The following is a 26,938-nucleotide window of genomic DNA, read 5'->3' as shown; positions in this document are numbered from 1 at the left end:
TAAAGGTATTATTTTATCAATTTTTAAACAATGCAAAGAAATTCTCAATTTATTTTTTTTAAATACTATCTTCACTATATTTCGGTTGAGTATACTTTTTATTTTAGCATCGAAGAACTTTTAAGACCAAAAAAATCTTTAGTTTAGATGGACAAATACTTATCAATGGTAGGACGAATGATTCAATGTGTTTAATTTAAATTATCATATATAATCTTGATGATTATGTTATTTCCAATGAACAAATAACTAATATTATGAGATATAAATATAACTTAATATTTTTTGATTCAACTTATTTATTTTGAGAGAATAATATATAACCAGTTTAATGTTTATTATATTATCCTTGATTTAAATTATTTTTATAATAAATTAAATTAAATTAATAATAGAATAAATAATTTATTTTTAATTTTTTTAATTTTTTTATATATATTTTAATAAAACAATTTATTAAATTAATTAATATAATTTATTAATTTTAAAATAAATTATCTCTTTTAAATATATAAGTATTTAAATTAAAATTTACTAATTAATTAACTCAGTTTCAATTAGGTTTTACGGTACATTTCAATTAACTTAATTTTAAAATCTGAGGGTAATCATGAAATTTTTTTTTTGTTAACATCCGGACTCCATAAAATCTTAGACTGACAAGGTAATTGCATTCAAAATTTATAACTTATTTGTTAATATTTTGCTGGTGTAATATTTGATTATTTGAGAATTAATTATAACATAATTGGATCAACAAGGTTATAGTTGATAAACTTGAATAGATAATCAAGATTATCAATTAATGATAATCCTAAACCGTGCCTTTAATATAATCTATTATGTTGGCTACAAACCTTCTCTCGTTATTTTATTTTTCTTAAACCTACTCATCAAAGTTTATCCAATTATCTAACTTATCAAATAAATTTGATATATAATCTCACTAATTTACTCTAGTATTTATCATAAAATCAAAAAAATTAAATGTGGTTAAATTGAAATTAATAAAAAATATTTTTTCCTCTAATTAATTAATTAATCAATTTTTTTTCTAAATATTTGGTTTCCAAGAGATAAAATTTATCGAGGTCAAGCCACTAATTGTCATTTATATTAAAGGAAGCAAGGGAAATAATGAAATACAGAAGGAAATTAAAATTTTGGAATATAAAAATAGAAAATAGAAATATAAAGGCAAAGAAATACAATTAAAAATGCAAGATTTCATCAATTGTATTTCACGACATGACATGATTAATTAATTATTTAGTAAAATATTTATAATAACAATAATGTAAAATTATGTCGATAAATTTAAATTAATAAATAAAGATTATATAATTTTTTCGTAATGTGGGGTTTATTAAATGGCGACAGTGGAGAGCAAATGCAATTAAACACTAAATTATTTTTTATTTATAAACTGGAGCTCCGTCTTTAATTTTGAAATTTAAACGATCTTGTGAAATGACTAAATGCTCCCTACATAAGTACCAGGGGACAAGAATTAGTAGGGGCAAATAGGTCTTTTCACATCTGGATTTCTCATTTCCGCTTGCCCGCCCCGCTTTCAAATTTGATCCGCCTCCACATTTATCACTTTGGAATCTTCCCCGGCGTTTCCCAACCTGCGCCGGATTCCCCGCGTTTCCCCCTCGTCGGACGGAGGTCCCTGCACTCGCCGGTGTCGACGCGCGAAGGCGACGCGCTCTCTCTCTCTTTCTGTCTCGCTGGGAGCGATGGACGACGAGATGGAGGAGGTCGTCCCGGAGCTTGAGGTCTTCGCCTTTGAGGTTGATATCGATTACGAGTTCGACGCGCCGAAGTTCTTCGATCTCAGCAGGGGGGAGACGCGGGCGGAGGCTCGGGTGGTGGAGCTCTGGTTTGAAACCGCCGGGAGCTACCCTCCCTCTCGTACGTGTCTTTCCTCGGATGCGCGAAACTCTACTAGTTTTTATCAGACCTCATTTATTTAATACCGTGGCTAGATCTGGCGTGGTGCTTCTCGATTATGTCGTCTCGTTTGGGAAACCATTGATGTGACTGATACTGAAATGTTTCGGACTTTCAGGTTGAAATATCTTGCGTCTGATAGCTGGGTTAAAAAAAGGAATAAAAGTGGGTCAACTTTCAGATAGGCTAGCAACACATTTGAATCACGAAATTGGTTCTTTGAAGTTTAACCTATTTACCTATCTGTAACAATAGATGGTTTAATCTTATTTGTATGCTTAATTCATAAGCCCGATACTTTCTGTTTGATTGTGGCGTTTTTTTTCAAGGTCTTCAAGTTGTTCTGGTCTTGTTGTCGTCCTACTTACCCACCTTGTTGTCCTCCTCCCCACCCACCCACTCACCCATTTCCCATCATTTTAGGGTTACCAGAGCTTATTATTGTTAAATGGCAATCAAGACTCTCATGTTACTTGGATCAGTATAATTGCAAATGTTTGGTATTTATTAGTTATCTACAATAATTGTTTACTTGTTTTGTTGAGATCCAGCCACTTTCTCTGGTATCCATCTAAAGCAGGTAAATGATGACTCTTTTTGGATTGATCCACTATCGGATTACATCGATTAAACATTATTGACTTTGATTACAGTAATCTAGCAAATATAATTTCTATTTGCTATACGGAAAGTTATGTATTATTTATTTATCTTAGTAATTCCTATCTAACATAGACTATTATGGTTCTTGTCTTTAGGAATTGCAGATATTTATTTGTGATAGTATGACTTATTGGGCAATAAAAAATTGAAGTTGTAAACTAGCTTGATAACCTTTAGGCTCTCCCGCTATAAAACCATACTTTTTGGTATTCACCTTCAGTTTTTCATAGAACAACCAATTACAATATTTAAGCTTCTCCATGTCTAATTTCATGTCTGAGTTTTAAAAAAATGAAAGCTGTTCTTAAACCCAGGCACCATGTTTGGTTTGTAATGGGAAAATGCAGATAAGTTATTTATTGGACTATAGGATTATAGATTTCTGGGTACAAGTAGTATACACTAACTACAATAAACAAAACACCATATGATTTTGACATCCTAGATGTTTTTTTTTTGGAATCCCACTCAAAGATGGTAAAGCAACTGTTGTCAGTATCCAAAACACCCCTCAAGTGAAGGAACAAAACATGGTTTCTTGTATTTTCTTTAAGTTTTATTGGATGTGTAATGAAGACGAAAACTATATCAGATGAAGACTAAAAAGCACGCGATGATACTGAACAAATTGGTCTTTATGATTTCCTCTTGATCACAAAGGATTTTATTTTATTTTTTTATGCTATCCATTTGGTATGCTATGTTTTCTTTGTATCTCTCGGTTGGTACTTAAGAGATACCAATATGTGACTTCTATATTCTATCTTCAGCTCTGATATCAAAGTTAATTTTTGAGAAAGATACCCAAGTAGCAAATATTAGTACCACTTCTAATCTTGAAGATCTGGAAATGAAAATCCTTCACACAGATACTTTTGTTGCTGAGGTCTCTATGGTTTCTGACATTGATAGAGGTACATACTTCATAGATACTTACAACTGATGTTTCTTTCTAATGGCTATTTCTTGATCATATTATTCTGCAAATTTTTTTACTTAATTTCTCCAAACAGGAATTTGATTTACAACAGAGGACATATGCTATATAACTATTGATTTATGTTTCTGGACTAGTTGTAATCTATGTATTTGAATTCACAACTGAATAGTACTGAAATTTACTGAGAAACTGAACTAGTATAAATCATGATAAATAACTATATATTGGCATGTAGGAAGAGAGTGTAGTAGAAAAGTAGCATAATAATTGGTCTAATGATGATTAAATGGGTACACTTTAATTTCAATGTTAATGAAACTTGAGTACAAGCATCAATGGGTTTTGATCTAGCATTCAACACCTCTTGTTTTAAAAGCTTTTACATGTGACCAATGGAGATATCAACGTTCTTTATTGAAGTTTTTGATGTTCAACACTGAACTGGAATAAAGTGGGAGAGGTAGGGGCGGTGACTAGATGAAAAGTTATGTGACTAGTAATAATAGGTAACTATTGTTATTCTGCATGAGCTTCTTTAGGTCTTGTTTGTTTGGAAAAAATATAATATAAATATTTAACGTTGACTTTTTTTAACACATTTAAACTTATTAGAGGTAAATCATGTAGATAAATATCAAAATTTTCCTTTCTAATTTTGAATAGTTCTTTTTTTTAGAAACTACATAAGTGAATATAAACAATTGTCATGAACCAAACAAGACTTAGTGTCCCTTTTCTTCATTTTTATTTCTTTACGCAATATATATAATACACACGCACATATATATTTCTAGTGATCAATATTATTAGTTTATTATGGGTTTTAATATTTAGAAATGACATATTTGAACCTAGGGTCCTTAATATCATATATTTATTGACATTGAGAGATCAAAGGAGCACTTTTCTTGACACTTTATCATCTTGTATGCATTGCAAACTATAAGTAATGATTAAAACATTCTAATTTTGCAACTTTAGATCTCCATTGACATATAATAGTTTTTAATGTTTTATACACTCACTTTTATTTTAACAGATTGTTTGAACTAGGCTTGTGGCCATATGCTTATTTTGTGTTGGGACAATGGTTCCTCCCTTGTTAAATATTTAATCGTGATATTTTGATAACTTGGCAATTTCACTTAAGCTATTTGTGCATATGATCACTTGCATGAAGAATGTAGGATATCTTGTGTATATGAGTTTAAAGTGATCAAGATTGGACAATGGACTTCATGTATTGAGTGTGGAGACTTGAGGAACTTCTAACTCTTGTTGATCATCAAGTTTGTAGAAGATCCCAAAAATTAATGTATTGTATTGATCGATATTATATTCTTGATTTTATTTTCGGCATAGATTGACTATATTGATATGATTTTGTTTCTAAATAATGTTTTTATTTAGAGATTTTCATCTTGGTCACTAGAGGATGTTTGCTAAGTTGTTTTGAGGTATAATGTTGACCATTAGTTGTTAAAGCGTTAAGCAAACTGATTTTCTTAGAACCCCTTGTTTAGTCTAGTCGACTGAACTAAGTTGTGTTGACCAAGTTGTGAAGTTGGTCACTACAAAAACATTTTGTGACCACTTGTGTCGACTAAAGTGAAAGTGCATTAACCAAGTTGTCACAAATTCTAATGCCGAGAGGTTGATATAAATCTAAAGTTGATTGATGCAGGTGTCCAGATAGAGCCATTAAGATTCTCTTTAAAGGTTTTCTTTTGTGAAGATTTTGACAATAGAGTCACATGCAAACATCTCTGTTGATCCCTTCATTATTCTTAAGTGTCAAAGGGAATATCAAGAGTCTTTGGAAGTAAAAGATTTCACTTTAATCTTGAATGTTTCTTGTGTAATACTATTCTCACCTGGGGTAAGATCATTATCTATTAGGTGTGGTTGAAGTTTCAAGAGTACGGTTATCGTAGAGGGCATCTAGAAGCATCTACATTGTATTAAATTATAGTCGTTCATTAGAGGGTCTTTAGCAATGATAGGAGCTCGTATAGGAGCACACACGCACACTTGAATTTAACAATTGCATTTGAGATGTGTTGATTGTAAGAAATCAGAAAACCATTGCCTATTCATTGCCCTCTCCCAACATTTTATTATGAAAATTTGTTTGATCAAATGTTTCTAGTGTCAAAGCTTTTGTGATTTATTTGAACCATTTTCATAGCTACAATTGTGCTGTGTGTGTCTTTGGCTTGTTAATGCAATTTATTGCCTGAAGAAAAAAATTGTGACTCAAATGTGCTTCTTCTTTGTTCATGAAAAAGTGAATGCTAGTAGGGATGGTTGGGTCAGCTTGTAAAATCAAGTTTTGTTGGAATCAAATGGTATTATTTGTCATGATCATGGTACCCTATTTGTCATGATCATGGTACCCTTTAATGAAGGTGCCTCCTACTGAGATGGTCAGTGTTTATAGTGGCTAAAATAGATGGTCAGTGTTTATAGTGGTTATCTGTTTGGCACTTTTAGGAAGTTTCAAAATAATGATTTTTTTTTATATATAGGTCGGAGTTCTTAGTGATAAATTTTCTTTGGCTTCTATTTCATTCGTTCATTTTTTTTCTTGTTTTTTATATTTGTTGGATCTCATTATAATTTATGAAGTGTTTAAATGTTTCCTGCATAGGATGTGCATATCACAGTTATGTGGTGCAAGGTGTATCAGAGATTGATCATAAATCTGCCATTAAGAAACCTTTGTCAAAAACTTCAACTTTGATGAACCCTACTGCAAGTCAGCTGGCCAAACAAAATCATCCTCGTCAAGTGAAGTCAATGAGCCGGTTTGCACTCTATTGAAGTCCTTGTGTTAATTTGTTACCTTTTTTTCCCGCCAAAGAGCAACCCAAAAAATGAGACCGAGATTCCTGAACCAGAACACTATAAACTAATAGTCTTATTTTTGTATAATATCCAGTCATTTACTTATTTTTTTCCTTGCTGTTGTCAGGGTAGTTGTCGATGGAAGATTATTATCTCACATTTATTTCCTTTTCACATTCTGGTATCAATTAGAATGTAAAAAAGAAAAAGGCTTCATAGACGTGAATGATTATACTCATCAAGCACCTAAAAGACAGAGATTGGAGAAAGGTCATTGCTACAAGGTGCAAAATAAACTTCATGTTACAATCAAATTCTTCATTAGTATACTTTCAATTAATTTAGTGATATGAAATAAGAATGAAAGCTCATCAAATAGTTTTTGTACTTTCTTGGCTTAATAGTACTTGGCTTTTTTTTCCTTGTGCATAAATAAATGACATGGAAGTGTTTATGATATTCGTCTTTATTTGTTTCTGACTTTCTGTATCCAAGTAGAAGTGTATGTTCTTTAAAAATAATGTGCTTTAACATATAATAAATTGTAGTTAAATGGATAACGGGAGGCAGTTTAAAATAAATCAAAATTCTATTGTAGTTTCTTCAAGATCCACCCTCCCCCCCCCCCCCCCCCCCCCGCTCGAACACCCATTGGTTAAGAGAGTTAGCGATATTTGCATTTATTTTTATCCCTGAAACTATAGCTGCTGGTATTAGACATGGAAATTAGAACTCAAGGTTTAAAATCTCGACCTGTACCGAGGTTTCTGTTTCATACCGCAACGATACCGTTTCAGTATAGTATTTTATCGTGTCGATATATTTTCGGTATTTTTTAAATATAAAATATATTAACTATTTTTTTAAATATATATATATATATCATGGGATAATTTTATTAGACTTTAATTAAACTTATTTAAATTATCTCAATCATATTAGTTGGAAGTTGATTGAAATTATTAATTTAATTAACCTAAGTTCATTGTTCTTCCGTGTGATTACATCCCCACAGATGCCCGGCGCCAAAGGTGTTGTGCGAGCTCGGCGCTACCTTAGGATGTGTCGCGCGACGGCGGAGATCCCTTTGGACAAGTCGTGAGAGTCCTGACGGGGCCTTGGGGGTGCGTTGACACCCGAGGCTTGATTGTGCCGATTTCGGTCTGCGGGCGGGATAAAATTTTTCTTCCGTATCAGATACAACGGCTCGAGATTTCATTCCTTGCTAGAGCTAACAATATTAAATAGTAAAATTAGAACTGGAAATATTAGACATGACTCAAACACAACCTAACTCAACTTGAAACATGATTAATATTTACAAAATATGTAAGTGACATAACACAACCTTTAAATGGGTTTAACATGAATTGATTTATTCATAAAGATATATTTTTTAAAAATATTATAACTTTTATGTCATATAATTAAAATTTTAGACTTAGTTAATCATACACCTTGTATAATTATTTTTTTTAAAATATAGTTATTTAATATTTTTCTTATAGTTTTTGTTGACTCAAATGACACAACCTATTTATGACATGATTGACATGGCCTAACCAAAATTTCCACCCTACTTAAAATGTTTGAAACATCTTTTGGAAAATATATTTAAAGGATAACCCCTCTAGATAAGAAAAAAAGGACTCATGTGGTTCCTCCAATCCCTTGTTGTTATCTTGTGAACTAGTGCACACCAATTTTGAGTGTCAGGTGAAATTCTTGTTTGACTCTTTGAATAATTATTTATTTGCATGAACTCGTGCAAAAGTATAACAATGTAGAATTAATCGTATGCAATGTAGAATTAATGCATCACATGAAGGAGAATAGTGTTCATAATTGATAAGATAAATCAGAAAAATGAGAAAAACAAATAAAATTATTCAATGAAGGAGATTAATGATGTGTTTAAAAATATTGAAAATGCAAGTGTTAAAAAAATAGATTAATACTATAGCATAATATATCAATAATGTCGGGTTTAATGATTTTGTACTATTATTTGATACAATCATGCTATTATGTGGTGTATCAAATGAAAGATGACTTTGCTAACATGTCTTATATGTGTCACGATTGATTTCACCCTCATTATCATTTGAAATATGATGTCATAAGATTTTTGTCAATTATGTGTTGGGTCTACCTTGGCCGTTGCCAACTTTGTGCATCCATGTGATCAATCCTTCTTCTAAGTTGTTGTTGACTTTCACATTCCTTAAAAGTTGAAATTGATGGAAAATAGTCCAACCAAACAGGACCCCAGTTATGTTTGACTGTGGTCTGTGGCTACTGAGTCTATCTATCATGTTCTTGTTATCTGTTGTTGTAGCCTTTGTTCAGAAATATATCAACAGCTGCAGTATGCTGCAAATCTATGCAGATGCTTCCCTAGGGAGACCAACTTTGTCTTTTTGCACTTCTTGTGTGGAAGTAGATTTTAGAGTGTAACATTTAACAATTAACTTTTGAGCATGAAGTTTTTACTACTATGTGCAGGTAACTGGTGCAAAGAAACAAGTTAACTTGTTCCACAAGGTCCCAGAAAAGGTAAATTCTTTAACTTAAAAGAATCCAAAGACATGTTAGTGTCTTATTCAGACACTTTTTTGAGTTAAAATTGTTGGCATATCTTTATTTGTAAATTCATATTAAGTTTCTGTTTTATTTACTATAGAACAATTTTGCATTAGCAGAATAGGTTGCAAATTTTCTGAAGGCTAACAGGCCAACAGATGTAACTCTAATATACAACTACCTTTCCCTCATTCTATCACCCTTTTTGCTTGTTTGACACTTGGAGTACAATCTGCTATCTTTTTTAGGGAAAAGGACAGTCTTCTAAAATGCTTAATCATTGTTGTTCTTACTTTGTCAGCAGCATTTTCTGGAGACTAGAAAAGGCAGGCTTACTGATACAGGCAATCAGCTTCGTAGATTGAAGCTTACAATACCAAGGGAACCTGAACTGAGAACTACAAGAAGGGCATTCAGTTTAAGAACTCAACAACAAAAGTAATGCAGTTGGATAGTGTAACTTTCCATTTGTTACTTGGGATTTTTTAATAAATATTTTACTCATTTTTAGTAGGTCAGATGATTCTAAGTGCTGTTCAGAAGGGATAGCAACGTCTATTCCTAAATTCAAAGCACTCCCTTTAAACAGAAAAGTAAGTGCCTCAGTATCACTAAAAGAAAGGTAAGAAACAGTTGAGATGGTCCTTGTATTAGCTGCTTGCAATTTGCAGATTCTTGAAGTTCCATCTTTGCCACTTCCTCAACGGACTACTCCCAGTTTGCCAAAATTTAAAGTATGTGTGAGGAATTTCCATTTTCTCCTAGTGCCTGAAGATTCATAAACTATATCAGCTATTCCAATTTGTTACATGTAGTTTTCCAAATCTGTGTGATATTTTTGCCTTTATAAATTTTTTTTACAGGAATTCAGTTTTAGGACTCATGATAGGGCTCTAGCACACAACACATCTGCATCATCAATGGTACGTGTTATAAAGTTATTATCTTCTGCTTTTATAGCAAATCATGGACTTCATTTACATAAGAAAATGGCAATCAGTTTCAACTACCAAAGTACTGAATATATGGTAAACAAGCATTTTAATATTATATGATATTATGCTTTTCTCAAGGAAAATGTTTTGTCCAAATATGCAGAATACAGATAGTCATAATCCTACTGTTACAGGGGGTGGTACTAATTATGTACGGCCACAACCACAAGAGTGAGTTTTCTTCCTTTGCTGTATGATAGTTTTCTCCAATGTATTGGTATAAGAAAATTATTGCTTGGGAATAGTTTGATTGCAACACTTAGTTTGTACTTTGTAAAACTATTGAATTACACAGAAACTTATGATACATCTCTTGCAGTTAGCTTCATGCTTATGTGAGTCCACTTCTTGTGTCTTGAGATTGATCTTAATTGATATGCTAATTATCATTTTGATCAATCTCACATAATTAGCTAAGCATAGCTACTGCTGATTTGTGCCGTATCTTGCTTAGGTTGACAAATTTAGCAGGGGTTTATTATTGCTTAATAGCGTGTGTTAATAGGGTGACATAACATGCATAGTTACACATTTGGCTCAAGGTTTAGACAAACACAATCTGTCCTTTTTGTGCGGTCCGTTTCAATGTCAGAAAGAAAACAAGCTAGAAGGAGAACATATTCCCCTATGCCAGAGCTCAAGTTGTAACAATAGTTAATATTATGAACGGGCTAGTTAAAATGAATATATGGTCACTATTTTTCATGTATTACTGCTTGGTCCAATTGTGCTCACTATAATAAGATATCTCCCTCCAAATGAATAGAGATATAACTTGTGTATTGTATTCAATATGGTGGTAGCGTTTGTATAGTGATATTTATTTCTATTCTTATTTATATCAACCTTGTGTACCTATTTAACAGGGTAATTTCATTTTCTGATCCTGCAATAACTAAACTAAATTGAAAAAAAATAATAAATTAACAAAATATATGTACTTCTATTGCATTTTTTTTTGTTTGATTAAACATGAACCATTTTTTTTAATGTGAAAGGGTGCAATATGGGGTTTTCTTATAAACACATATAGTGAAGTTTTGTTACAGTTGAGTTTGAGGTCAATGGAATTCTCAGATAACCATTGTTAACTTTAGCACCTAAATGAAATTTACTAATTGTACTGCTTGTCCTATTTTGTCATTTTGTATTTCAATAATTCTTTTTGTTTATTTACTTACATTATTGATGTTGAAAGGAATGCTGAAGGTAAATACATGCCAATAAGATTCAAAGCTCAAGCCTTAAATCCGAAGGTATAAATTGTCTCTGTTTGAGCATTTCTAAATTAGAAAATGCAAGTTTGCTTAGAAGTTTAATCTGACCTATGTATCCTTAACTGGGAACTAATTACTTATACTCCAACAGAAAAATTGCACATTGTATTGTTGTACTCTAAATAATAGGTTTGCAAGATTTTTCTCTTTTGTTTATGTAGTGCTTTTCATATATCCAAGTGAATTCTTTTAAGCAGATTCTTATGAGCAAAGGAGATATTGGGGTATACCGATGTGCTAAACGAGAATCAACTAAACCAAAGGTTTTAGTAATGTGTTTCTAAAATCCCTATAAAAAGAATGTCTTATTTCTGTTTGAATTTTCTCTCTTTTTTTTTGTAGGAATTCAATTTTTCAACAACTAAAAGGTTCCAACAATTGCCTCTAGCAGAGTTATTCAATGAGGTAGTATATTTTGCATCCCTGATTGATCTTATAAAGACATCTTCATTTTTTGGTAATGTACCAAGAGCTTTTCAATGTTTCAAGTAGTGAATCTGTCAATTTACTTTTACATGCCTATATGCTGATTCTGTCATGTTATTTCTAGCTATCTTTAACTGCCGAAGCTCAACAATCTAATATACACCACAAAGTTCGCATATCAAATGGTTCAACTATCAAGGTTTTTATCATTTTAACTTATCTCCTCGATCTCAATATATTTCCTTCCAACTTTGCATATTAATATTTCTAAATTCTCCTCAACTTAAATTTGATCGAGTTATTCACTAGTTCCTGTACTGTTTTTGGCAAGGACTCGAAAGAAAACTTGATCCAAATTGGACAGCATTAAACAATCGGACAGAAAATTTGGAGCTTGTGGGAAGCAAGTTTTTATATCCCATTGAATCGAGCCACAATATTATTGGTAACCATTACTCCGTTGAAGAGTAATCTTCATATTAAATGCTTTTATTGCAAACGCTTTTACCATTTCATATATTGGAATTTCTATCCATCATTATTGTTTGCCTCTCATGTCCATGACACATTTATTTCTGTTTTTATATTCTTTTACTTCATCTCTCACTGAGGCGCCATTATTATTTAAGTGGTCCGATGCTAATATTTCTAATTTTTCTTTGTAACAGGAGTCTCGGCATTCATGTCCATAGCCAAAAGGGCATCACTTCCATTTGTACAGGTTGTAGTTGACCTTTTTTTTTTTTTTTAATCTCAGAAGTTGACGTAAGTTGAGTAGTTGACCCTGCAAATCCCTCGTATTGCTGTGCTGCTACAGTTTTGGTTAGGCAGTCTGAGTCAGTTTTTTGTTCACTCATGACTTTACATTAAACAATGCCCGTACTTAAACTTGATTTCAAATGTCTAGACGAGCACCAACTTTGCCGACTAGGATTTATTGTTCGATGACAAAGATAACAACAGATCAGAACCATACAGCCATGCCAGGATTTAGTGTTGCTGACTATGAATTTAGATATAAATGAGCATCTTTCTTTGTTAGAGGGTCCATATTGGATTAAACAATATAGATAGATCGGGTTTACCAATCAAATGTACCCTCACAGAATATTTATTACATTAAAAGGATCAGAATCTAGAATAGTGAGCTTGCTAGATTTGATTTCCTTGTCCCTTGTCCCAATTTGTTTAATCGACTTACCTATATTTGCAAGCCCTCTTAACTTGATCGTACTACTCATTTGCTCGACGACAACTAGCCCATTATGCTTGGTCATTTAGGCAGCTTGACTTGTATAAGTTTTTTTTCCGTGCTCAAACAATCTATTAATTTGATGTGTTTATCTTAAGCTATGATTTAATTTGGTGGTGGAGTTGTTAATGACTAAGGGATGTTTTTCTTGAAATTACATTGATAACTTTTTTTATTATTAATCTTGATTTTACATCAAATCAAATACTAAGCAACGTGAAAAAACACACACAATTAATTCAGTTGGGTGCTCATTCAAACCTGTATTTATTTTGGATTACGATGTGATTGGAAACCCTGTAGTGCGATCTCGACAGTCACGTTCCTTGTAGATGTCGAAAATGAAAGTCTTTTCGATGCTTAGTCACTATAATATAGTACTATGCTTAGTCACTATGACATGGAGAGATTTCATCTTGTTTGGATATTTATAGGTATAAGTGGAAAAAGAAACGTGTAGTAGACATTGCAATCACGCACAATTAATCTGAGGGGCCATTTTATCATTGTAATTTTCTATGGTTGATTCCAATTTAATTGTTATTTCATTAAGATATATGATGTCAACTGCTCGATTGTTACTAGACGATCGAGGATGATGATGATGATCGTAGAGGGATCATTATCGGGATCACAAATACTGAACATAAAGCTCAAGAATACAAGCTGTATGAAGGCCTCAAAAGACTGAGTTAGATGGAGAACTTAAAAGATGGAATTAGATGTGAAACTTATGAAGTCAAGTTCTCAGTGGAGAGCTAGCTAAATTGCTCACCTTAGCATAGTTGATGAATTATGTTAATTAGGCTTTTTGTTTACTAATTAAATCATGTTGTACATGTGCAAATACGTACTTAAAAGTTCTAAAAAGATAAAAGATTCAAAGCAATGTGAAAATAATTATGATCTTAGTAGAATCAACAAGGCAATGCAATGCCTAACTAATCTCTTAGTGGAAATCTTATCTAACTACCTTCATTGCACATGCATGTCAGTGATGATTATGATCAGCTGAATCTTGTCTGTCTTATGCATTCTACTAAAATATTAAGAGTTATTTTATCATCATTGATATTTATGAAAATACATCTTATGCCAAATTAACGAGTCAGCGACTCACCAATTAAGTCAACTGACTCGTTTTTAGGAGTCGGCACCTTCGATCGAATCCTTTATATATATATATATAAATTTATGAATTTGTTGAATACATTTTAAATATAATAATTAGACGTACGTGTGAGAAGTTCTATCTGCCCTCGTCACCAATAAATATCTGATTTTGTCGTCTCTTAGAGATAATTTTTTAAATTTAATACTTTCACAGATTTCTTACTTTTAGCTTTCTGATCAGTCATCTAGTAATCAATTGCCAGGTCTAAAATCAAGTGAAAATTATTAAATAGCGCCTTAAGAGGATTTCGAAGAGGTTTCTTAAAGTTGGTTTTTGAGAGGTTAAAAGTGAAGTATTGTTGCATTTTCAATATTCAAAAAATATTTCAAAGTGATAAACAAACATCTAAAATAAAATTCTTAAATATAAAATATTTTTTCTTTCATTTTTATTTGTATTTTGTATTGCTTGTATTTGTTTTTGTATGTACTTATTATAAAATATTTCTTCACCTTATGAAAAGTATTTGAAAATGAAAAGTTCATAATGGAGGGTGATCATTAAAAGTAGGTCTTAGATTAATTGCATAACAGGTAGATATCAAGTAAATCTCAAAGTTGTGCATGTGATGTCGATTTTGGATTCAAGTTTCTACTGCGCATTCAAACAACAAGTACAAGATCAAAATGAGAAGCGATCGGAACTATTTATCCCCTTTTAATTCGTAAGGTTGTAACAAACTTTGACTTGCTGAGGCTCTCCATTGCTTAGCATCTAGTTAACATTGATTTGTTAGGATTTCATGTTTTGTGTCTAACATATGGTCCTTCATGACCTATTAGAATTTTTCTCATTATCAAGTATTAGGTCAATCTCGACCCACTTGAATTTTGTCCTTGTCAACTACCTATTAGACTTTAAGTTGTCAAGTATCCAATTAACTATGATTCACTTGGATTTTTTCATTATCAAGTATTTGGTCAATCTTAATCTATTTGATGTCTCACTCAACGCATCTATATCTAAGTCAATATTGATCAACATGATTCGAGATCAATTGTATCAATAATCTTCTTATCTGATAATCTCTCCTTTCACTTGAGTATATCTTACTCTCATCAATAAAATAAATATAATCAAGTATAATTTTTTTAGTTTTTTTTACCCTTTTTAGTAATTGGTAGAGTGATGTATATTTAAAGTTAGATAACAACATCTCTATCCGACAACCAACCGAAAACTTTTAAATTAATGCATGTCTCTTGATTGGTAGATCATGAATGGAATGGACCATTCAAATTTCATGACTCTATCCAATATTGAACTCTATTTAATGCCATGTTATTACATGAGGCATATTGCAAAGGTTCACCTAGCTAGCTACAAAAATGTACCTTCAACTCTCAAAATTAATAGTCATTTCCATGGCCAAACGATTTTAATATATTTAGCCTGAAGAATGTAAACGGTTTAGTTCAGTTCAATCGAAGAATCAAAACAAGTTTAATTAGTTAATTAATGAGGATTTCGAAGGCCATGTTTGAAACTCGATGCTTCAATTTGTCTCAGTGCCTGAGTCATCTTGTTAGTTAATTGTCGGTTTAGCTAATATTTGTTATTATTATTATTAATTGTTGTTTATTAATTTATATGTTTATACGTTTCGGTGAGACTGAGATAGGTTTTGCACGTAGTGGCCGCCATACAAATAGGCGGGAAGGGATTAGTTGCATGGATTAAGCAAAGATTGTGGGGAATCTAAAAGTGGAAGGGTTAAGTAAGCAAGTTAAAATAATAATGGAGTGATTAAATAATAATTACATGGTTCATTGTACAACGGATTTGAGTCATTGGGATGGCGTCCTTAATTTAACCTCGCACTTTATAAATTTTGGCTTTAATATTCTTAAATTTTTAGAATTCATAAATTTTTTTTCACTCTAGATTTCTTGATATATCTTTGGATTTTCTGAGCTAGATATTCATATATGCATGCATATTAAAGAAAGGGATTAGTCAGTTAAGGGGCAATATCGTGTAGGTAAAATGAATTGCAAACACATCGAACTCGTATCAAGTTTCAATCATTCATCTTCGGGACATGATTGAATTGATTACTATGGAATAAACTTGTTGTAGTATGACAAGAGTCAAATTTCGACGAAGTCAAGAAATCAAGACAATATTTACTTCCTAAATTGTCATGGAACCGATTGTATATGATCGCTTGAAGTGGCAAATTCTATTTTTGTTGTAGAGTTTCAATCATTCGATCATGATCAAGGGACACCAAACACTCAAGGACACCTGTTGACCTCAAAATCAATCACTTGAGTTCAAGTCAAACTTTGTTTCAAAACTAAATCACAGTTCAATTCAATGATTCCTAATTCCGCCTCAACTCGACTTGTCTAACACATCATGGATATTTGCCAATGATACAAAAATACAAACCTTAAAAGGAAAAAAATCACAATTCAATTTTTATAGTTTTAAGCTTGCTACTCACCTTAATGGTCCTTCCAAAACTGCCCCACGCTTTCTAAAAGGGAATAAATCACAAAGAACTTCGTCCAATAATAATAATGCCGAAGAGGGTAAGACAACCAATAGGGCATTCCACATTTGTTAAGAATCAACCTCAAATATATTATACCAACACTCCTGTAGAAACCATTTACGCCAACCCGGTGAGGCTTTAGCTTGCTACTCTTGATAGTTCATTGATGGGACAAAATCCTCTAGATAAAGAGTTTACATGGCAAACTCAAATTAAGCAAAATTTCACTCTTAAGTAAAATGCTAAGGGTGTTCTCATCTCACGTAAAAATGATGAAATCTCCGAGTAAAGTTTTGTTCCCATGCATGCATTGATTGTACACGTAGACCAATCGAGCTTTCTCTTGTAAGCAAACTTTTACTGGTCTGACATGGTACCACAAGTTTAGGCCGGCATTCTACTTGACATAATGGAGACAGTTACACCACGTAAGGAGTTGGGTTCAAATGGTTTCATGTTTCATGCATCAATACTTTGCTTCTCTCCCTATAAATATGCACACCTTCTCCCTTCATCTTCTCCACTGCTACCACAATCATCTTCTCTCCCTATCAATACATTGCGTCTTCAAAGTGAAGAGCAGCGAGCAATTAATACATGCTCTCTTTTAGGATCTGCTAGAGATTATATTGAGTAAGGAAAGAGAGGATCCATGGAAGAATCACAAGGCTTTTCGATTACCTGCGAGGAGCATGAAGAGCTCGTATCCAGGTTGAAGGATTGGAGAAGAAGGTAGTGTGTGACGAGATGAAAAATACTGGAAGCTTTTGATCCCCATCAACTCATTGTTCATGCTGTTTCAATTGAACAATTGTAGGTCGGGAATCAAAGCTCCGAAGATTGAAGTCAGGTTCGAGGATTTGTCGGTGGAGACTGAGGTCCATGCTTCTGGGAGAGTTCTTCCCACCCTTCCGAATGTCATCATCAACACTGCTCAGGTCCCGAATATACCTTCATGGCCCATTTTTACTAGATAAATATGTTTCCAGTACTGTGTCTAAATAATTGAAGGAGCATATAATCACAAGAGTGTATGATTGATGAAATCTTACCTCTGTTGATGATAAAACATTCCCTTATCTTAGATTCCTACTTGCCAAAAGTTAGATCTTTTTGGTCCCGCAGAAGTTTCATACACTTGTTTGAATCTGAATAAAAGACCATCCATTAGTTTAATCTCAATAATACCTACGTACTGGAGCAGAAGTAATTACTTGCGCTCAATCTACTAGATCAGTACAGAAACAGTAACCTTTAATTGAACTTCATTAAAATGCCTACCTAGCTAGAAATTAAGTTTGGTGCAATAATTTGTTTACTCATTTATTCATGGGAAAAATATTGTTCCACAAGTACCTCATCTTCTACTTTTGTCTATATTAGCATGGAAGATTTCCTAATAGCTCCATCATAATTCATAAACACTGTGCATTGACACAGTGATTTAACTCCAATCATGTTCTTTGTCACTTTGTTCAACCAAGGCGCGTGCGCGCGCCATTGAGTTCACCATTTAAAATGTGGCAGCTGTTGTTTAATAAAGAACCAACTTCATTAGCATTGGGAACCACTGAAATAATAGAGATGTTATTGCTTGCAACTACATTTCTCACCATCAAATGCTTTAGCTACTGCTAAAAAAAACTAAGGAACATGGCAGAAGATTTTAGCTACTACTGTTGTTACGGATGCTTTAGTCAATATATTTGTGACAACAAAGCCATTGCAGATAAAGTCGTTAAAGATGAGTATGTTGACAGCAAATTGCAAAGGTAATCAAATTTATAAACTTATAATCAAAATCAGGTTTGATATGGAGAAAGCGTCTGTCCATCAGACTATGCTAAAGTAAGTAGGAATACTCACTAGGTAAAAGTTCAAGTAAGACAAGCTAGATCTGCAATTGCGATCTGGATCATCAAAGCAATTGACCCCTGGAAAACAAGCATGAAGTTGTATAAATGGCATAGAATAAATAAGGCCCTTAACTGATGGGAATAGAATAAAGAATGTGCTGATCTGCCGTCGGCATAATAAATGTAAATTGATCAGCGAATCCTGATCATGGTGTTTCCTGCATTTCACTTAAAATTTTTCCGATGTTTTCATGTGTCTGCCAAGGTTTTGCCTAACCTAATTGTTCTATGCCTTAACAGGAATTTCTGGGATGGCTAAAAGTGAATGATACAAATAGGAGGCGTGTCAAAGTGCTGAGTGATTTGAAAGGAACTGTAAAGCCATCTAGGTACTCATTTTTAATTTTGTCATTGAGATAGATCGCAAATAGCTTGAAGGTTGACTTTTGACTTGATTCATTGACACAAAAAAACGAGTATTTTTACTTTTTTTTTTCTTTGGCACAAGAAGACAAGTTTTACTTTTCTGACAGTTCCTACGGGATTTTTATAACTGTACAGTTGCAAGAACTCTTCAAGAAACATTGTCAGAAAAGTCACGTGCAAGCATGGCTGTGTATTACAATAAACTTTTGAGATTTTAACATTTAGCTGGCACAAATCTAGGCACAAGCTTTCATAAATTTGCCCAACATATCTGGTGAATACAATTGCTAGATGGATAAGATCAATCCGATCAACACACCCAACCTAATCAACCTTTGTAGACTGATATGAATTTTTTACTATATTGTTTACAAGCTCGTGTTTTTGGCAAAGTTAGTCAAAGGCATTTAGGCTACAGATACAAGAGTTTCACATAGGCTGAACTTAAACTCCTAACTCAACTAGTAGATCTAAAGCCAGAATACAGATAAGGTCTTGTACAGATGAGAATCATCACCAGGAGCAGTTAGTCTCATAAATACAGAAAATATGATTTGCATTGATCTAAATTACAATGTAGGATGAATTTCGGTCTTATAATAGTGTGCTTAGTAAGCATACTGTCAATTGGACCCAAATGATTATGGCATACAATTGACTGTGTATGGATACCCACAAGACCCATGTATCACATAAACATACGTATGGATGTAGACTAATCAGAGTGTCCACATACCTGTATAATTCATAGTATTATGGATGTGGAAGTGAAAGGCTGGGAGGAGGACTTGGAAATTTGAAGCATCATATAGACTTGGCTGATGTGTGCTGAGATTTTGTACCATGCTCTAGTAACTCTCCAGAGGCATTTAATTTTGCAACTTCCACTGTTGCACGTCTGCAGGTAGTAGATGAAAAGTCAGAACCTTTCATAATTAGGTCACTGTGGATGCCCTGTGTGATATTCTAAACTGTAAATGATAAAGCAGTTTCTATAAATTCTCTGAATTGGATTACATTTGTACTTAAGTTAAATATATTTATTTCAGGATGACACTTGTGCTAGGATCTCCAGGATCAGGAAAGTCAACGTTTTTGAGAGCACTGTCTGGGAAACTAGATCCTAGTTTAAAAGTAAGTATTTATTTTACTTCTCGCCCTATTGTTTCATTAACATAAGTTATCAACTTACAAAGGTTCTCTATTCTATTTCTTCCAGTTTATTTTTTGTACTGGTGTGGTTTTCCATTCCTAGGTCACAGGGAAAGTCACATACAATGGACAAAAGATGAACCACTACATTTCGCAAAGAATGTGTGCATATGTTAGCCAACTTGACACCCATCAAGCTGAGATGACAGTGAAGGAGACCGTGGAGTTCTCTAGGAAGCTGTTAAATGCCGGAGATGAAAAAGGCAAGGATCTATGTTTTCATTTAATTGTTGCTTCTCTTTTAACATCGAAATGGAAAGAGTAAAGAACAACCATTAGACTAAGTTACGCCTACTCCTAGATGATATTTAATAAGAAGAAAAATCCTAATATAGATATAATACTAAGCAAAAAGCATCTAATCATATAATGCATATCTCATATGAATTAACACTTAGTCAACTTCAAGATGGCATATGTTTGTTGTTACCAATCAATGGTGCTTTTCCAGAGATGCTTAAAGTGAGCACAGGAGAGACAGAAGCAAGCATAAAAAAAGAGACAAATACCAATGCCACGGTAATCATGATTATTCTCCTCTTCCCTTCATTAAAATTTACATAGAGATGAAGCTTAATTGGGACAACTATGGGTTATGCAGGAAACTGAGTTTTTGAAAGATGGAGGGGATTTCGTAGTCAACTACATTCTGAAGGTACTCCATTATTTCCTGCTAAGTACAGCCAAATAAATGGGACCTTTTAGATGTTCATGAGAATTATTTGAAAAGTCTCAGTCCAAACCACTTATTTGGCAACATAAGTTCATGCAGTGAGGGATTGCATGACATTTGCTTATGGATAAGGAGCAGGAGAGGTACACCAATACCTAGCTTGTTTAAGTGCGAGTCTTTGTTTAAGTTGATATTGAAGAGATTAAATCAGTTAATAGACAAAAAAGCAAGTTATATGAATGGCTGAGCTGAACAAGTAAACCTTTTGGTTACAGGAATTGTGATAGTTGGTTAGCATACATACTGCTCAGATTCATATATAAAATGTATATATGAAATAGGATTTATTAGGTTGACTAATTTTGATTCAGTGATACATGCAAATTTTGTTGACAATGATGATTAGGAGATAATTTGATATATGTAATCCATACAAACTCATATTTCAATAAAAATAACTAACATTTCTAATAAAATACGGACTGCATGTGCATCCTTATATGCATAGACACACAAGATATGCAGTGACTCAACTGCATATCAGTTATACTCTTCGAAACCTTGTTCAGAAGGATGCAGAATCAGAGTACGATTTATGAAACCTTCTATTTCAATGTAAACCTTTCACTTCTCATGGACGATAACAAAAATCTCTAGAATGAACAATAGCTAATGAATTAAAAACAGTTGAAACCTTTACCCAGAAGAAGCTTAAAAACTAGTTTCATGCAGAAACTAACTTTTATCTTTTGTGACTTCATGTGACTTATTCTTTCAGGTACTTGGCTTGGATGAGTGTGCAAACATAATAATAGGTGATCAGATGAGAAGGGGAATATCTGGAGGACAAAAGAAAAGAGTCACTATTGGTATGTATCTTACCTTTGGAAACGTCAGTTCAGCATTTTGCATGCATTTAGGTCTTTGTAATGTATGTTTTCATGCCCAAAAAAATAGTTAGCCAAAGTTTCGAATTTTTTTTTACCTATCCATTTTCAAACACCATTTCAACATTTCTCACGATATAATTAATTACAGTGCTTGTGCTAATACCAATTGGATAAATTAGCTATAATTCATAGCCTACTGTGTGTCCCTTATTGAAGTGTGTTACCATCTCGACAAGAACAAAACAGGTCCAAATATTAGAGACTGTCATCACTATGATAAATCTTTTGAAGTGTAAACAAGATATTGAAGAAAGCAGTAGTTATAATCATATTTGTTATCTTAACCATCTTCACATACTTGAAATGACTTTCATTCTGAATCTGAGACATTTGTTTGGTTTGGAAAAAAAAATACCTGCAGGTGAAATGCTAGTAGGACTAGCACAATGTTTTTTCATGGATGACATTTCCACAGGGCTTGATAGCTCCACAACCTTTCAGATTCTCAAGTTTCTGCAGCAGCTTACACATGCTTTGGATTTCACCATGGTTATATCTTTGCTTCAGCCTACTCAAGAGACATTTGATCTATTTGATGACATAATCCTTCTATGTGAGGGAAAAATTGCTTACCAAGGGCCAAGAGAACATGTCCTTAAATATTTTGAATGGATGGGCTTCAAATGTCCTGACAGAAAGAACGTTGCAGACTTCCTGCAAGAGGTATTAACTACCAGTTGTTCCTTTAAGTAACTGATTTCCCATGGATTATTGATTAAGAATTAATTATATAATTTGGAATAGATGTGTTAGGCACTGACTACAAGTTCTTTGTAATTTACAACTTAATGAAAACCCTAGTAGAAGCATATTTCAGAACAGAGATTGGAAAAAGCTTCAAGAATTCTGACTAACAAAAGAAAAGATTTAAGCATGCTTGAATATGCAACTACAGAAACTAAAAAATAAAAAATATCAAACAAAAAAAAATGTTAAAACTGGATATGTAGGTCTATGAAATTTCTCAGATGAAATGACTGTGGAATGAACTTATCCAGATAATATCAAAGATGGATCAATCACAATACTGGACAGGTAGCAAAAGCACTTATCAGTACATATCCATACAAAAATTTTCAGAATGCTTCAGATCTTCCAGCTGTGGCCAGCAACTCCAGGAAGACTTGCGGAAGCCATATAGCATTGAGGAGGGTGATCAAATGATCAAACTAAACCAGATGTATAGCGTCCCAAAGTGGGAGATATTCAAGGCCAGCTTCTCAAGGGAAAAGCTACTAATGAAGAGAAATTCTCCATTTCACATATTCAAGGCCATACAGATCATCTTGCTGGCATTTATTACTATGACAATTTTCCTCCGAACAACAATGAAGCATCAGACAGTAATCGATGGTTACCATTATCTAGGAGCAATATTTGGTGGAGTGGTGATGGTAAAATTCAATGGTATGACAGAATTGCAAATTATCATCAGAAGACTTCCTATCTATTACAAGCAGAGGGAAGTCCTATTTCTGCCAGGATGGGCTTTCCTTTTACCTATTACAATCCTCAGCCTCCCAGCCTCATTTGTTGAAGCAGGTCTATGGACAAGTCTGACATACTATGTGATTGGCTTTGCACCATCAGCAATTAGGTAGGCCCACACATATACCTTGTTCCTCAATCTTGATATGGTGGACTTAACACTTGCAATGAATTTTTTTTAAAAAAAACATATATTTGTTCCATTGCAGATTCTTGCTACAGTTCTTGGCATTATTTTGTGTGCATCAGATGTCAATGTCACTTTTCCGCTTTATAGCGGTTATCGGAAGAACACAGCTGATGGCTAACACACTAGGGACAGCTACTTTAGTGGCTGTCTACATTCTAGGAGGTTTTGTCATATCCAAAGGTTAGTTTACTTATGGTTTCTCACTTTTTGTATTATAAGATGTAAATCTGGTCCTATCCTGCTTTAACCTTTTTTTCCTAATCATTAAATACTTGTTTAATACGTTGAAAACAGATGCTATTCAATCATGGTTGGTCTGGGGCTATTGGTTATCGCCTTTGACATATGGTCAGAATGCTGTAGCAATCAATGAATTTCTTGATCAAAGATGGAGTACGGTAAGCTATTAAGGCAATAAAAATCATTGCTTGAAACTTGTAGCTACAGTAAATATTCTGAAAAGCACTGAATATGCATATGAAGAAAAGTTTATGACTCCACAGTCATAGCCTTCTGATGACAAAATGAGCAAAGCAATTTATACTTGCTTTCACAAGAATAATAGATACTTCTCCTTATCCATTAGTAATTTCAGAAGAAAATATAATTAATAATGCTTAAATTCTTAAACTAGTAATGCTTCCTTATTCAATGGGATAACTCACTATCAGCAATTATTCTAACAGAAATTTGACAATGGAGGAAGCACCGAAGATACAGTTGGAAAGACCATTCTGAGACAAAGAGGGATGTTAACAGAGTGGCACTGGTACTGGTACTCTGTAGGGATATTGCTTGCCTTTGCTCTGGTTTTCAACATTCTCAGCATTGTTGCACTTGAATACCTACGAGGTATAAATTCCCAGATCTCATCTTCAAGCGTACACTTGCATATGTTTATCTAGAATATTATCTAGAGTTAACAAGCATATAGCCTCAATAATGGTGAACTACCCAGCACAAAAGCTTCAGAATGAAAATTCAACCTGTCAACAGCATTTAGAACATCTAAAAGTTCGATAGAAAATCACAAAATAGCATGACTGTGTATTCATACAAAATTAGACATATTTTCCTTGCTAATTTTTTAGTTAGAAATGTATCTCAACAAAGTACAAACAGTTACAAAATAGTCTGTAGTTAATTTCAGCTTCTAGCATAAACTTCTGCTTTACAATGACAAACTGGGCTTCCAGAGGTAGCAAAAATTTGTTTACATCTATGAGAATTGGATTTCTGCTGTGAGTAGTGTTTGACCAGGCATGAGCTGAGTTTGGTGGGTTTTGGGTGTTTTTAGCTTAAAGCCAAAACCTATGAGCAGGGGAAATGACCTTCCAATTAGGTAATTCAATTTTTTCTCAGCATTGTGAGGCTAACAAGCAATAAGCACCAATGTCTTTACTACAAAACGTTTGCTACAAAATGTTACTAGTGATATTCCCTTTCAAATAGCAAACCTCAAACAATTAGGAACAATGAGCAAACTCAGCTTGATGATGATAATAGTTCACTGCAGAAATGCTGTTGAAAACTGATTCCACATTGACATGACGAAACATGCAAAAACTACTTCAAAGTTCAAATTGTTTTTTTTTGTTTCAAGACTGATTTGAACCATAGATCTTTCAGCAGATAGATGATTGATTTATGGCATCCATCTTTAGTCTCATGTGTGGAATGATACCAATCAAGTTTCTTTTGAATAAATTCCTCCAACAAATGCAGCTCCATTCCTAGAAAGTGATCCAACATACATATGGCACCTACACACTTCAAAGAAGGTTAATGTAGATGATGCCCAAGCGTTAACAGCTCAAGCAACACCCCGGAGAAGGATGTCTCTACCATTTCAACCTCTGACCGTAGCATTCAAAAATATTAATTATTATGTAGACATGCCTAAGGTAAATGGCTAAATTTTATCATTTCAGACACAAGATTGGTTATTTTGTGCACCTAGTATGTTATATGACTAAGCTCCTCTCTAACTGTTTATAGCAACTGAAGCAAGCTGGAGTGAAGCAGGATAAGCTTCAGTTGCTACGGCAAGTCTCTGGAGTCTTCAGGCCTGGAGTACTAACTGCACTAATGGGAGTGACAGGTGCTGGAAAGACTACATTACTAGATGTTTTAGCTGGAAGAAAAACAGCAGGATACATTGAAGGAAGCATCAAGATATCAGGATATCCAAAAAAGCAGGAAACATTTGCCAGGATTTCAGGATATTGCTAACAATCAGATACTCACTCTCCTTGTCTAACCGTTCTAGAATCTTTATGGTACTCAGCACGGCTTCGTCTTTCCATCAGACATAGACACATACACAAGAAGTGTAAGTAATCCCAAATCATGGTTCCAGAAAACCAACAAAAAACTAGAGCATTTAACAAGCAAAATGACCAATTCTTTTGCATGCAATGCTTACATTGGCACAATTCATGCATACTGTCATACCTCTGTTTCTCAAGTAAATCAACTCTATATTTTTTCCTCTGTTTTCAGATATTCATAGATGAAGTTATGGAACTGGTTAGCATTAAAGGAACTGAAGAACGCAATGGTTACAGTTTACCAGGAGTAAATGGCCTTGCAGCAGAAGAGCGCAAACGTCTAACAATTGCAGTGGAGTTAGTTTCAAGCCCTTCTATCATATCCTCCATGCATGAACCCACAACAGGCTTAGATGCTAGAGCTGCAGCAATTGTCATGAGAACAGTTCGAAAAGGCAGCTGACACCGGGCGAACAATTGTCTGCACAATCCATCAACCAAGCATTGAGATATTTGAAGCTTTCGATAAGGCAATCACCAAAGCTGACCAGTTTAGTATATTAGGTATTAAGAGGTATTTACCGAGCACATAGCTGCCTTCCACATTTTCCTATCAAACAAGCTTTTTCTATGATGCTATAAGTTAGTTGTGCACACTACACAAGGGAATCAATAGACTATTTCTTGAACACTTAGCATATCAAAAGTAATTCTCTTCCTTTTCAAAGAGACTAGTATTCAATGGCGGAGCCAGAAATCAGAGCCTCCGGGTGATCCCAAGCTCCCCGGGCTATCTCTTTTATATTTTAAATTTTTCTATAATAATTTTAAATGATAAATTTGTTGGGCCCCCCGGGCTAAAGCCCGAAGTCTAGCAGTCAGTGGCTCCGCCCTTGCTAGTATTATTAAAACCATGACACATCATATAAACCATTGACTGTAGTCAGAAATTAGAGGTTGTTAGTGCCTAGCCTCATGCCAATTCGGATTGAGTGAGACTCAAGTTGGACTCAAGTCAAATCAATCCATTAAGAAGGGTTGCATGATCATCATGCAGTCATTAATAGGGTATTAATTCCCTCATCATTAAGAGGGTTGCATGAGCATCATTAAAAGGGTTGCATGATCATCATGCATGACATGCATGAGATTATTTCTAAAAGTATTAATTCCATGGAATCCCAAGAGCCAAAAACCCTCATATTCTATGGTTGGATATAAAAGGGATGAGAGGCTCCTGAGAGAGAAGGACTATTGGTC

At 33.7% G+C, this 26,938-nt stretch overlaps 1 protein-coding gene and 1 pseudogene across 1 annotated transcript; both read left to right on the top strand.

Moving 5' to 3' along the window:
- The first annotated feature begins 1,742 nt into the window (after nucleotides 1-1,742).
- LOC141845875 (protein TPX2-like) lies at nucleotides 1,743-12,076 on the top strand. The gene is made up of 15 exons (XM_074733878.1): nucleotides 1,743-1,917; nucleotides 3,390-3,533; nucleotides 6,210-6,374; nucleotides 6,590-6,690; nucleotides 8,912-8,962; nucleotides 9,291-9,427; nucleotides 9,504-9,582; nucleotides 9,661-9,723; nucleotides 9,853-9,912; nucleotides 10,088-10,155; nucleotides 11,183-11,240; nucleotides 11,459-11,524; nucleotides 11,604-11,666; nucleotides 11,812-11,886; nucleotides 12,019-12,076. The coding sequence occupies exons 1-15, from the start codon at nucleotides 1,743-1,745 to the stop codon at nucleotides 12,055-12,057; spliced, it is 1,344 nt and encodes a 447-aa protein (XP_074589979.1). The 3' UTR covers nucleotides 12,058-12,076.
- A 5,189-nt stretch (nucleotides 12,077-17,265) lies between these two features.
- Nucleotides 17,266-26,938, top strand: part of LOC141845901 (ABC transporter G family member 45-like) — a 20,551-nt pseudogene continuing 10,878 nt past the window's right edge.

This window comes from Curcuma longa, chromosome 15, assembly GCF_044706935.1.
Source record: "Curcuma longa cultivar G26 ecotype Majalengka, Jawa Barat chromosome 15, ITB_CL_G26_1.1, whole genome shotgun sequence".
NCBI lineage: Eukaryota > Viridiplantae > Streptophyta > Magnoliopsida > Zingiberales > Zingiberaceae > Curcuma > Curcuma longa.
The sequence above is the reverse complement of the archived record's forward strand: the minus strand, read 5'-3'. Positions and strand labels throughout refer to the sequence as shown.